At 44.2% G+C, this 12,344-nt stretch overlaps 2 protein-coding genes across 2 annotated transcripts in view; both read left to right on the top strand.

Moving 5' to 3' along the window:
* LOC139159973 (zinc finger protein 850-like) overlaps positions 1 to 4,642 on the top strand; it is a 34,515-nt gene extending 29,873 nt beyond the window's left edge. Inside the window, exon 3 of the mRNA XM_070737461.1 lies at positions 2,132 to 4,642. Coding sequence (XP_070593562.1) covers positions 2,132 to 3,705 — 1,574 coding nt within the window. The 3' untranslated portion in view covers positions 3,706 to 4,642. The remainder of the gene's footprint in view (positions 1 to 2,131) is intronic.
* A 170-nt stretch (positions 4,643 to 4,812) lies between these two features.
* On the top strand, positions 4,813 to 8,612 carry LOC139159957 (zinc finger protein 41 homolog). Its single transcript, XM_070737451.1, has one exon. The coding sequence runs from the start codon at positions 5,203 to 5,205 to the stop codon at positions 5,440 to 5,442; it is 240 nt and encodes a 79-aa protein (XP_070593552.1). The 5' UTR covers positions 4,813 to 5,202; the 3' UTR covers positions 5,443 to 8,612.
* The last annotated feature ends 3,732 nt before the right edge of the window (positions 8,613 to 12,344 follow it).

The raw sequence follows: 12,344 nt of genomic DNA, 5'->3' as shown, positions 1-12,344 counted from the left end.
AATGCTTCTTTGGGGAGGGGGTCCTTCCCGGCTCCCTACAAGGAGGCACTTGTGTGTCCCCTCCTGAAGAAGCCTTCCCTGGACCCAGCCGTACTTAACAACTACCGTCCAGTCTCCAACCCTCCCATTAAGGGGAAGGTTGTTGAGAAGGTGGCATCGCTCCAGCTCCAGCGGTCCTTGAAAGAAGCTGATTATCTAGGCCCTCAACAGTCAGGATTCAGACCCAGCTACAGCACAGAAACTGCTTTGGTCGCGCTGATGGATGATCTCTGGCGGGCCCGGGACAGGGGTTTGTCCTCTTTGATATCATTGACCATAATATCCTTCTGCGCCGGCTTGAGGGGTTGGGAGTAGGGGGCACTGTTTTGCAGTGGTTCTCCTCCTACCTCTCCGGTTGGTCGCAGTGAGTGTTGGTGGGGAGGTCAGAGGTCGACCCCGAGGGTTCTCCCTTGTGGGGTGCCTCAGGGGTTGGTCCTCTCCCCACTACTATTCAATATATACATGAAACCGCTGGGTGAGATCATCCAAGGGCATGGGGTGAGGTATCATCAATATGCTGATGATACCCAGTTGTACACCTCCATCCCATGTCCAGTCATTGAAGCAGTGGAAGTGATGTGTTGGTGCCTGGAGGCTGTTAGAATCTGGATGGGTGCCAACAAGATCAAACTCAACCCGCACAAGTCGGAGTGGCTGTGAGTTTTGCCTCCCAAAGACAATTTCATCTGTCCGTCCATTACCCGGGGGGGAATTATTGCCCCCCCCTTGGAGAGGGTCCGCAACTTGGGCTTCCTCCTCAATCCAATGTTAACATTAAAACACCACCTTTTGGCTGTGTCAAGAAGGATGTTTGCTCAGGTCCGCCTGGTGCACCAGTTGCAGCCCTATCTGGACAGGGAGTCATTGCTCACAGTCGCTCATGTCTCAAGCTTCGACTACTGCAAAGTTCTCTACATGGGGCTACCTCTGCAAAGTGTTCGGAAACTTCAGATCATGCAAAATGTCGTTTGGCGGGACCCAGGAGAAGAGCCTTCTATGCAGTGGCCCCGGCCCCCTGGAATCAACTCCCCCTGGAGATTAGAACCAACACCACCCTCCACAGTTAATTAGCAGCAGTGGGCTGCTACTTAGCTTCTTCATAGCTATTGAAAAAAGAGGATGTAATTTGTTTTTCACATTACTGTATTTGATGATAACCCTCTGTAGAGCCATGAATTTGTGACTGACACAAGTCAACAGGTGAATTTCATGATTGAACGGATAATGGAACTTGGATCTTAATAGTCAAATGTATCACAGTTAATGTAAGAGATCATTCTAACATAATGCCATGTTTGCTTTTTCATTGTAATGTATAATTCTTTTTCCACATTTTTGCAGCAAACAATAAAAGTTACATTCTCTTTGAATTCTACAGGCAAAGATGATGCCAATAAGACCACACTGGACAACTGAGAATAACAAGCAACATTGAAAAGCAAAGCGAATTGAGGCAGAAATAAAAATATTTTCCATTTCCTTCAGAAAACCCACGCAAAAGTGATTTCAAGCTTGAAAAAGTACAGTATCTGGAACTCATCTATACATTATAGAAAAATGTCCTAGGAGATTGTTCTCCAATTCAGAAAAAGAGGGAAATATCTGGAGGTCAATGAGGAGGAATAGGTCAATTGGATAAACACATGGGGCAGACAGTTAATGTAGGCCTTGCCCTGAGAAGAAGAAAAGTGCGTAAATCAAAGCACCACAAAATAAAGGATCACACATATTATTCACCTTCTTAAGACTATCAGTGGCAGAAAAGCTCCATACATATAACTATATTGAGAAAAGCAGTCTTCAAATGACGTGATTATGCAGGGGAGAATCCACTCTGGACAACAGCCATGCTAATTATCTGTAGGGCTTTCATGTTTATTCTTGGTTTTTTGTTACACCAGATAAATTTAGAAATTATTTTATTTATTTTAGCCATGCTAATTATCTGAGTGTGGTAAAAGCTCAGGTCAGAATTGCTCCTTTTTGGTTCATGGAAGGACCCACACAAGAAGGAAGCCCTACAAGTAGTCCCAATGTGGTAAATGCTTTAGTGAAAATGACAGCTTAGTGATACACCAGTGGACTCGCACCATGGAGAAATCGTATGACTGTCCTGATTGTGGGAAGCATTTCACTGCAAATTCTTCCCTCATGAGACACCAGAGGACTCACACAGGAGAGAAACCCTTTGAATGTCCTGATTGTGGGAAAAGTTTCAGTCAGAATTACCACCTGATGAGACACCAGAGGACTCACACAGGAGAGAAACCCTTTGAATGTCCAGACTGTGGGAAAGTTTTCAGGTGCAATTCCAACCTTGTAGTACACCAGAGGACTCACACAAGAGAGAAACCCTTTGAATGTCAAGATTGTGGGAAAGGTTTCAGTTACAATTCCAGCCTTGTAAAACACCAGAGAACTCATACAGTAGAGAAACCTTTTGAATGTCCTGATTGTGAGAAAAGTTTCATTCACAATTCCACCCTGGTGATACACCAGAGGACTCACACAGGAGAGAAACCCTTTGAATGTCCTGATTGTGGAAAAGGTTTCAGTCAGAATTCCCACCTGATTATACACCAGAGGACTCACACAGGAGAGAAACCCTTTGAATGTCCTGATTGTGGAAAAGGTTTCAGTCAGAATTCCCACCTGATAAGACATCATAGAGCTCACACAGAAGAGAAACCCTTTGAATGTCCTGATTGTGGGAAAAGTTTCAGTCAAAGTTCCCGCCTGATTATACACCAGAAGACTCACACAGGAGAGAAAGCTTTTGAATGTCCTGATTGTGAGAAAAGTTTCAATTGCAATTCCACCCTGGTGATACACCAGAGGACTCACACAGGAGAGAAACCCTTTGAATGTCCTGTCTGTGGAAAAAGTTTCAGTCACAATTCCACCCTGATAATCCATCAGAGAACTCACACTGGAGAGAAACCCTTTGAATGTCCTGATTGTGGGAAATGTTTCAGTGTGAATTCCAGCCTAGTGAAACACCAGACTACACACACAGGAGAGAAACCCTTTGAATGTCCTGATTGTGGGAAAAGTTTCAGTCAAAGTTCCTGCCTGATTATACACCAGAGAATTCACACAGGAGAGAAACCCTTTGAATGTCCTGTTTGTGGAAAAAGTTTCAGTCAGAATTCTGACCTGGTGATCCATCAGAGAACTCACACAGGAGAGAAACCCTTTGAATGTCCTGATTGTGGGAAATGTTTCAGTGTGAATTCCAGCCTGGTGAAACACCAGTGGACTCACACAGGAGAGAAACCCTTCGAGTGTCCTGATTGTGGGAAATGTTTCAGTGTGAATTCCAACCTGGTGAAACACCAGTGGACTCACATAGGAGAGAAACCCTTTGAATGTCCTGTTTGTGGAAAAGGTTTCAGTTATAATTCCCACTTGGTGGTACACCAGAGAACTCACACAGGAGACAAACTCTTTGAATGTGCTGATTGTGGGAAATGTTTCAGTTTAAATTCCAGCCTGGTGAAACACCAGAGGACTCACACAGGAGAGAAACCCTTTGAATGTCCTGATTGTCGAAAAAGTTTCAGTTATAATTCCAACATGATAAGACATCAGAGAACCCATACAGGAAAGAAACCTTTAAATATTCCGATTTTGTCCAAAGTTTCAGTCAGAATTCCCACCTGGTGATACACCAAATGTCCTGATTGTGGGAATTAATTCAATAAGATCTCTCTCCTGCTGAACCATCAGAGGACACATATAGGAAAGAAATAGTTTGAATGTCCTGATTGTGTGAATATTTTAGTCAGAATTCTCACCCAGGACAGAATCTGTATGCGTGTCCAGAGTGTGGCATTATTATTTATTATTATTATTTATTAGATTTGTATGCCGCCCCTCTCCGTAGACTTGGGGCGGCTCACAGTAGTGATAAAAACAATATACAGTAACAAATCTAATATTAAAGTTTAAAATAACAATTTTACATTAAAAAGCCTAAAAACCCCAGTATATAAAAAAGCATACACACAAACATATCATACATACAGCTACCTAGGCAAGGGCAGTGTTCCCTCTAATTTTTTTTCGGTGTGAGCAGAAAAGTATAATGTCTGAGCGGCACATTTCCATGCCTGGGCGTGGATCGGTTAGAAACAAAAGGGGGTCACGTGACCTCAGGACACACAGCAACGGTCATAAAAATGAAACGGCAGCAAAGTTTTGATCCTCTGATCATCGGGCTGCTGCGAAGGTGCTAAGTGTTAAAAAGGGCCATAAGTCACATTTTCAGTGCCGTTGCAACTTTGAACGGTCAGTAAATGAACCAATAAGGCCAACGTTTCTATCTCCTGAGTAAGACGGTTATTCAGTGAGTTCTGCCTCACTTTACCACCTTTCTTGCCACAGTCGTTAAGTGAATCCCTGCAGCTGCTTGGACATCCCAAAAGATGCTCACATAACCCTGGGACTTGGCCACCATCATAACTAACTTGTCAAGTGTCCAAAGTTTGATCCAATAACCCCTTTATTTTTCTAACAAAATCCTTTCTTCCTAGAAGGAAGAATGGAAAGAAAAAATTGGAAAAGGGGATTAAAAGGGGATAGAAAAAAATAAAAAAGAAAAGGGTTTGGTTCAAAGTTCTGCTCAGATTGAAGAAATGGGAGTTTGAGAAGGGTTGATTAAGCTTGGAGTATTGTTTTGTTTGCTCTTTTTTAACTTCTATTTTTCTATTTAGATATATGAATTTAGGAATTACTGATCTGTTTTAATAAAGTTAGAAGTATTGATTATAATAAGATATGCAGTAGGTGATACTGATTTGGATTAATGCATAAATGGAATTGAATTTAGCACTTTGGCATACTGGTTAATAAGTTAGAAATATAATTGGTGTTGTACTTTTTGAAGGAACATTAAGGAGGGAACTTAACTAAAAGAAAATGTATGTAACTGGATGACAAAATTAGAAAAAAAACCTTTTGCAACTTTTGGGATGATTGATATTAGTTACTAAGAAAATACTGCATTTTATTCATGGAAAATTAGATAGTACATTGTATTGTTTGAATGTATGTTGAGAGAAAAAAATACCCCCCCCCCCAAAGGTCCTTAGGGCTCACATAGGAGTGAAACCCTTTGAATGTCCTCTTTGTGGGAAAAGTTTCAGTCAGAATTCGCACCTGATGAGACACCAGAATACTCACACAGGAGAGAAACCCTTTGAATGTCCTGTTTGTGGAAAAGGTTTCAGTCATAATTCCACCCTGGCGATACACCAGAATACTCACACAGGAGAGAAACCCTTTGAATGCCCTGTTTGTGGTAGAAGTTTCAGTCTCAATTCCAAGCTGGCAATACACCAGAGGACACATACAGGAGAGAAACCCTTTGAATGTCCTGATTGTGGCAAACTTTTCACTTAGAATTCCAGTTTGGTTAGACACCAGAGGACTCATACAGGAGAGAAGCCCCCCACTGCTACTTTTGCAGTCCTCCGCGGGGGTGGGGGGAAGAGCTGCGCCTGAAGCTGGAGCCTGCTTAGGAACCACCGTCTGCTCGCTTCCTCTCACTTGTTCCAGAGGACCAGGCAAAAGCGGCAGCGGGGGGTTTCACTGCTTTAAGGCCCCCCTCTGTTCTGTCGAGGTCTCTGATAGAATCCTCCCACAAATGCACAGAGACAATTTCAGACACACATACGTTTGAAAATTCAAAACAATGTTTTTTATAATGAAAATTCACTTAAACCAAGCCCTCTTTTGGTATAGCAAAGAGCACTCGTCTCCAAATAAACTGGTAATTTGTACAAGTCCCTTATCATTTCTGTGATACTTAGCTTGCAGCTGTGAGGCCATTCACAGTCCTTCTTTCACAAAGTGAAACACACTTTGCCCTGGTTTAGTTTCACAACGGGGAAAAATCAGCACCCAAAAAGTCAGTAAAGCAGTCACGAAACACGATCAGATAATCCTCCACAATGGCCAAACCCACAGGCTGCTCTTTATAGCAGCCTCACTAATTACCACAGCCCCACCCAACCACAGGTGGCCTCATTTTCTTTGATAATAATCTCTCAGTTGTTGTTGCCTAGGCATCGCTCTCCGCATGCATGGCTGTATCATTAACTCTTGTTCTGAATCCAAGGAGGAGCTAGATAATTGATCTCCTTCTGAGCTGTCTGCCACACTCTCCTCCTCCCTGTCACTCATGTCTTCTTGGTCAGAGGAGCCTTCATCATCAGATTCCACCGGGGGCAAAACAGGCCTGCAGCATGTGGATGTCTCCCCCACATCCACAGTCCTTGGGGCAGGAGCTGGGCCATAGCTAACCACAACACCCTTGCTCACTTGCTCTCCTGCCAGTTACAAAGACAGGGAGGCACGGCGTCAGGACTTTCTCCCTGCCTTTCTCCTACCCCTCAGCCGGGCCGACCGCGCCTCTTCCCAACCTCCCTCCCTCCTCTTCCTCCTCCTCCTCCTCCCGTCTCCCGCCTCCAGACAGCTCCTTGGCATTCACCTTCCTCCACTGCCACTGGTGCCTGGCTCCTCAGCACCTAAATCAGCACCTAAAAAACAATAACTTATTGGACCCAAATCGGCATGGCTTTACTGAAGGCAAATCATGTCAGACTAATCTCATTGATTTCTTTGACTGTCACAAAGGTGTTGGATCAAGGTGGTGCGGTGGATATTGCCTACCTGGACTTCAGCAAAGCCTTCGATACGGTTCTACATAAAGAGCTGATAGATAAATTAGTGAAGATTGGACTTAATCCCTGGATAGTTCAATGGATTTCAAGCTGGCTGAAGGGTAGACATCAGAGAGTTATTGTTAATGGCGAGTATTCTGCGCAGAGTCAGGTTACAAGCGGTGTGCCACAAGGGTCTGTTCTGGATCCTATTCTTTTTAATATGTTTGTGAGTGACATAGGGGAAGGTTTGGTAGGGAAGGTTTGCCTATTTGCCGATGACTCTAAAGTGTGCAATAGGGTTGATATTCCTGGAGGCGTCTGTAATATGGTAGATGATTTAGCTTTACTAGATAAATGGTCAAAGCAATGGAAACTGCAGTTTAATGTTTCCAAATGTAAAATAATGCACTTGGGGAAAAGTAATCCTCAATCTGAGTATTGTATTGGCAGTTCTGTGTTAGCAAAAACTTCAGAAGAGAAGGATTTAGGGGTAGTGATTTCTGACAGTCTCAAAATGGGTGAACAGTGCAGTCAGGCAGTAGGGAAAGCAAGTAGGATGCTTGGCTGCATAGCTAGAGGTATAACAAGCAGGAAGAGGGAGATTATGATCCCGCTATATAGAATGCTGGTGAGACCACATTTGGAATACTGTGTTCAGTTCTGGAGACCTCACCTACAAAAAGATATTGACAAAATGGAAAGGGTCCAAAGACGGGCTACAAGAATGGTGGAAGGTCTTAAGCATAAAACGTATCAGGAAAGACTTAATGAACTCAATCTGTATAGTCTGGAGGACAGAAGGAAAAGGGGGGACATAATCGAAACATTTAAATATGTTAAAGGGTTAAATGAGGTCCAAGAGGGAAGTGTTTTTAATAGGAAAGTGAACACAAGAACAAGGGGACACAATCTGAAGTTAGTTGGGGGAAAGATCAAAAGCAACATGAGAAAATATTATTTTACTGAAAGAGTAGTAGATCCTTGGAACAAACTTCCAGCAGACATGGTAGATAAATCCACAGTCACTGAATTTAAATATGCCTGGGATAAACATATATCCATCCTAAGATAAAATACAGAAAATAGTAGAAGGGCAGACTAGATGGACCATGAGGTCTTTTTCTGCCGTCAGACTTCTATGTTTCTATGTTTCTATGAATTGATATAAGGATGCAATTAATGATTGCTCTCGCAGCTGCATTTTGCACGATCTGAAGTTTCCGAGCACCCTTCAAAGGTAGCCCCATGTAGTACTTTTTCCACGCTCCTAGGTAGCTGTGATTGCAAAGCGACTTTAATGTTTAAAAAAATAAAAGGAGTGGAAACCGTGCATGGAATATTTATTACTTCCCATTATGCTGTTGGTATAAGTTAGCATGATTTTTGCTACGGCCTTGCAATTACAAATTTCTGGGTAGGCCTGGAAGGTTCAGGGAAAGTTTATGTTCTCAGAATCAGAGAGTTTTGAATGAGATCATGAGAAAAGATGGGGAGTAGTGGCTGGCACCATGAATACATTCTTTTATCTAGCTTCTCACAAGCTTTGGTAAACATCTATCATAGACCTCCAGTGTTATCTATGATGTTGGCAGGCTCATGAATTACAGCACCATTTAGAACTGCCGCATATCTATTAGCTGCATTAGGTCATAGAAAACATTATTATAAAGGGTGTTGTGTGAGTTAAGTTAGGATTTAATAAGTTAGCATACGTGTACATTTTAGGATAATTTAGGATAAGTTGATACTTTTGCTTTTGGCTTCATGGCAATTTCTCCACTAATAAAGTAAGGCCTTTGGCTTTTTTCACCCTGCGATGTTCTTTGTCTATTATTGAATCTACGGCAATTCAATATAAACCTATCCTATCCTATCTTACTCTGCCCTATCCTACCCTACCCTATCCCACCCTACCCTATCCTACCCTGCCCTGCCTTCCACTAATAAAGTAAGGCCTTTGGCTTTTTTCACCCTGCGATGTTCTTTGTCTATTATTGAATCTACGGCAATTCAATATAAACCTATCCTATCCTATCCTACTCTGCCCTATCCTACCCTACCCTATCCCACCCTACCCTATCCTACCCTGCCCTGCCTTCCACTAATAAAGTAAGGCTTTTTTCACCCTGCAATGTTCTTTGTCTATTATTGAATCTACGGCAATTCAATATAAACCTATCCTATCCTATCTTACTCTGCCCTATCCTACCCTACCCTATCCCACCCTACCCTATCCTACCCTATCACACCCTATCCTATCCTACCATATCCTATACCAGTGATGGCGAACCTTTGGCACGGGTGTCACAGGTGGCATGCAGAGCCATATCTGCTGGCACACGAGCCGTTGCCCTAACTCAGCTCCAACATGCATGTTTTTGCTGGCCAGCTGATTTTTGGCTTGCACAGAGGCTCTGGGAAGACATTTTTGGCTTCCAGAGAGCCTCCGGGGGGATGGGGGAGGGCCTTTTTACCTTCTCCTGGCTCCAGGGAAGCCTTTGGACTCTGGGGAGGGTGAAACACAAGCCTACTGGGACCACCAGAAATTGGGAAACAGTCTGTTTATGGCCTCAAGAGGCCCTCCGGGGGGGGGTAGGGGAAGTTCCCCAGGCATTGAATTATGAGTGTGGGCACTCGCGCATGCACGATAGCGTGCACACATGCTCTTTTAGCACCTAAGGAAAAAAGGTTCGCCATCACTGTCCTATACTATCCTACCCTACCCTACCCTGCCCTACTATCCTACCCTACCCTACCCTACCCTACTTTATGCTATCTTACCCTATCCTACCCTACCCTACCCTATCTTTCTGCCATGGTTATGGAATCACAATTTGCAATCTTCCCTGCTGGCTTCTCACAGGCAAGGTCAATGAAAAAGCCCACAGCACCTGCTCTGCCCACACTCAATAGTGCATATTTACCTGCCTAAGTATGTGCTGGTGGTACCACAGCAGGTAACGGTGGGCACTCCTACAGGCTGAGGCAATCACTCCGGCTCTGCAATGCTTGCAGAACAGTAGGCACTTATCCGCTCGCCAGCCTGTTTGCCAATTGCCCTAGGACGGACTTGTGACTTTCTGAGACTTACTTGTTGACTTTGCTTATCGGAAGCCAGCAGGAAGTTGCAAGGAAGTCCTTGCTTAATGACAGCAGCAAGGGCAGCTGAAATTGCCTAAGTGAGGTAGTCATGTGATACATGTCTAAAGGGACAGCTTAGAGCAGGGCTTCTCAAATTTAGCCAGTTCAAGAAGAGCCGGGGTGGCGCAGCAAGTAGAGTGCTGTATTGCAGGCTACTGAAGCTGACTGTAGATCTGAAAGTCAGCGGTTCAAATCTCATCACCGGCTCAAGGTTGACTCAGCCTTCCATCCTTCCAAGGTGGGTAAAATGAGGACCCGGATTGTGGGGGCAATAGGCTGGCTCTGTTAAAAAAAGTGCTATTGCTAACATGTTGTAAGCCGCCCTGAGTCTAAGGAGAAGGGCGGCATAAAAATCAAATAAATTAAATAAATAAATTAAATAAATAAATAATTTCAACTCCCAGAATTCCCCAGCCTGCCATCAAGTCTACTGTCCTAAAAGCTCAGACGTTTCCTTTCATACAGTCATTGGATCCACAAAACACTGGACATTTGAGCACGTGCAATTTAGCAATTATATGTCAACAACATGCATTTACGGTTCTTGACTTACATCCATTTTATGACCTTCCTTGCCTCAGTTGTTCAGTGAATGGTAGCACTTGTTAAGCTAGTGACAGGGTTGTGAAGTGAACTTCGCTGTTGTCTTTGTCAAAAGGTCGCAAAAGGGGACCCCATGGCTCCAGACACTGACTGTCATAAATATGTGCCAATCGTATGATTTTGATCACAGAATAGAGTAGAGTAGAGTAGAGAATAGAATAGAATAGAATAGGATTCTTTTTGGCCAAATGTCATTTGACACACAAGGAATTGGTCTTCGGTGCATATGCTCTCAGTGTACATAAAAGAAAAGATACATTTGTCAAGAATCATGAGGTACAACACTTAATGATTATCACAGAGTAAAAACAGCAATCAGGAAACAATATAAATTGTAAGGATACAAGCAACAAGTTTGGTCGCGTTGATGGATGATCTCTGGCGGGCCCAGGACAGGGGTTTATCCTCTGTCCTGGTGATTCTTGACCTCTCAGCGGCTTTCGATACCATCGACCATGGTATCCTTCTACACCGGCTAGAGGGGTTGGGAGTGGGAGGCACTGTTCTTCAGTGGTTCTCCTCATACCTCTCTGGTCGGTCGCAGTCAGTGTTAGTGGGGGTCAGAGGTCAACTTCTAGGTCTTTCCCTTGTGGGGTGCCTCAGGGGTCGGTCCTCTCCCCCCCTACTATTTAATATCTACATGAAACCGCTAGGTGAGATCATCCAAGGGCATGGGGTGAGGTATCATCAATACACCGATGATACCCAGTTATACATCTCCACCCCATGTCCAGCCAACGAAGCAGTGGAAGTGATGTGCCGGTGTCTGGAGGATGTTGGGGCCTGCATGAGTGTCAACAAGCTCAAACTCAATCCAGACAAGACAAAGTGGCTGTGGATCTTACCTCCCAAGAACAATTCCATCTGTCCGCCCATTACCCTGGGGGGAGAATCACTGACCCCCTCAGAGAAGGTTCGCAACTTGGGCGTCCTCCTCGATCCACAGCTCACATTAAAGAAACATCTTTCAGCTGTGGCGAGGGGGGCGTTCGCCCAGGTTTGCCTTGTGCACCAGTTGCGACCCTACTTGGAACAGGAGTCACTGCTCACAGTCACTCATGCCCTCATCACCTTGAGGCTTGACTACTGTAACGCTCTCTACATGGGGCTACCTTTGAAAAGTGTTCGGAAACTTCAGATTGTGCAGAATGCAGCTGCGAGAGCAATCATGGGCTTTCCCAAATATACCCATGTTACACCAACACTCCGCAGTCTGCATTGGTTGCCGATCAGTTTCCGGTCACAATTCAAAGTATTGGTTATGACCTATAAAGCCCTTCATGGCACCGGACCAGATTACCTCAGGGACCGCCTTCTGCTGCACGAATCCCAGCGACCAGAGTGCATCTCCTCCGGGTCCCGTCAACTAAGCAATGTTGCCTGGCGGGACCCAGGGGAAGAGCCTTCTCTGTGGCGGCCCCGGCCCTCTGGAACCAACTCCCCCCAGAGATTAGAATTGCCCCCACCCTCCTTGCCTTTCGTAAGCAACTTAAAACCCACCTCTGCCATCAGGCATGGGGGAATTGAGATCCTCTTTCCCCCTAGGCCTTTACAATTCTATGCATGGTATGTATGTATGTTTGGTTTTTATAGTAATGGTTGTTTAATCATTTCTAATATCAGATTACTATTGTACACTGTTTTATTGTTGCTGTTAGCCTCCCCAAGTCTCCGAAGAGGGGCGGCATAAATAAATAAACAAACAAACAAACAAGTTACAGTCATACAGTCATAAGTGAGAGGAGATGAGTGATATGAACAATGAGAAGACTGTTAGTAATTCAACCTTAGTGGATAGTTTGACAGTGCTGTGGGAATTAGTTGTTAAGCAGAGTGATGGCATTCAGCAAAAAAATGTTCTTGTGTTTAGTTGTCTTGGTGTGCAGCGCTCTA

The sequence above is a fragment of the Erythrolamprus reginae genome, chromosome 2 (genome assembly GCF_031021105.1).
Source record: "Erythrolamprus reginae isolate rEryReg1 chromosome 2, rEryReg1.hap1, whole genome shotgun sequence".
In the NCBI taxonomy this organism is placed as follows: Eukaryota; Metazoa; Chordata; class Lepidosauria; order Squamata; family Dipsadidae; genus Erythrolamprus; species Erythrolamprus reginae.
This window is presented reverse-complemented; position numbering and strand designations above follow the sequence as displayed.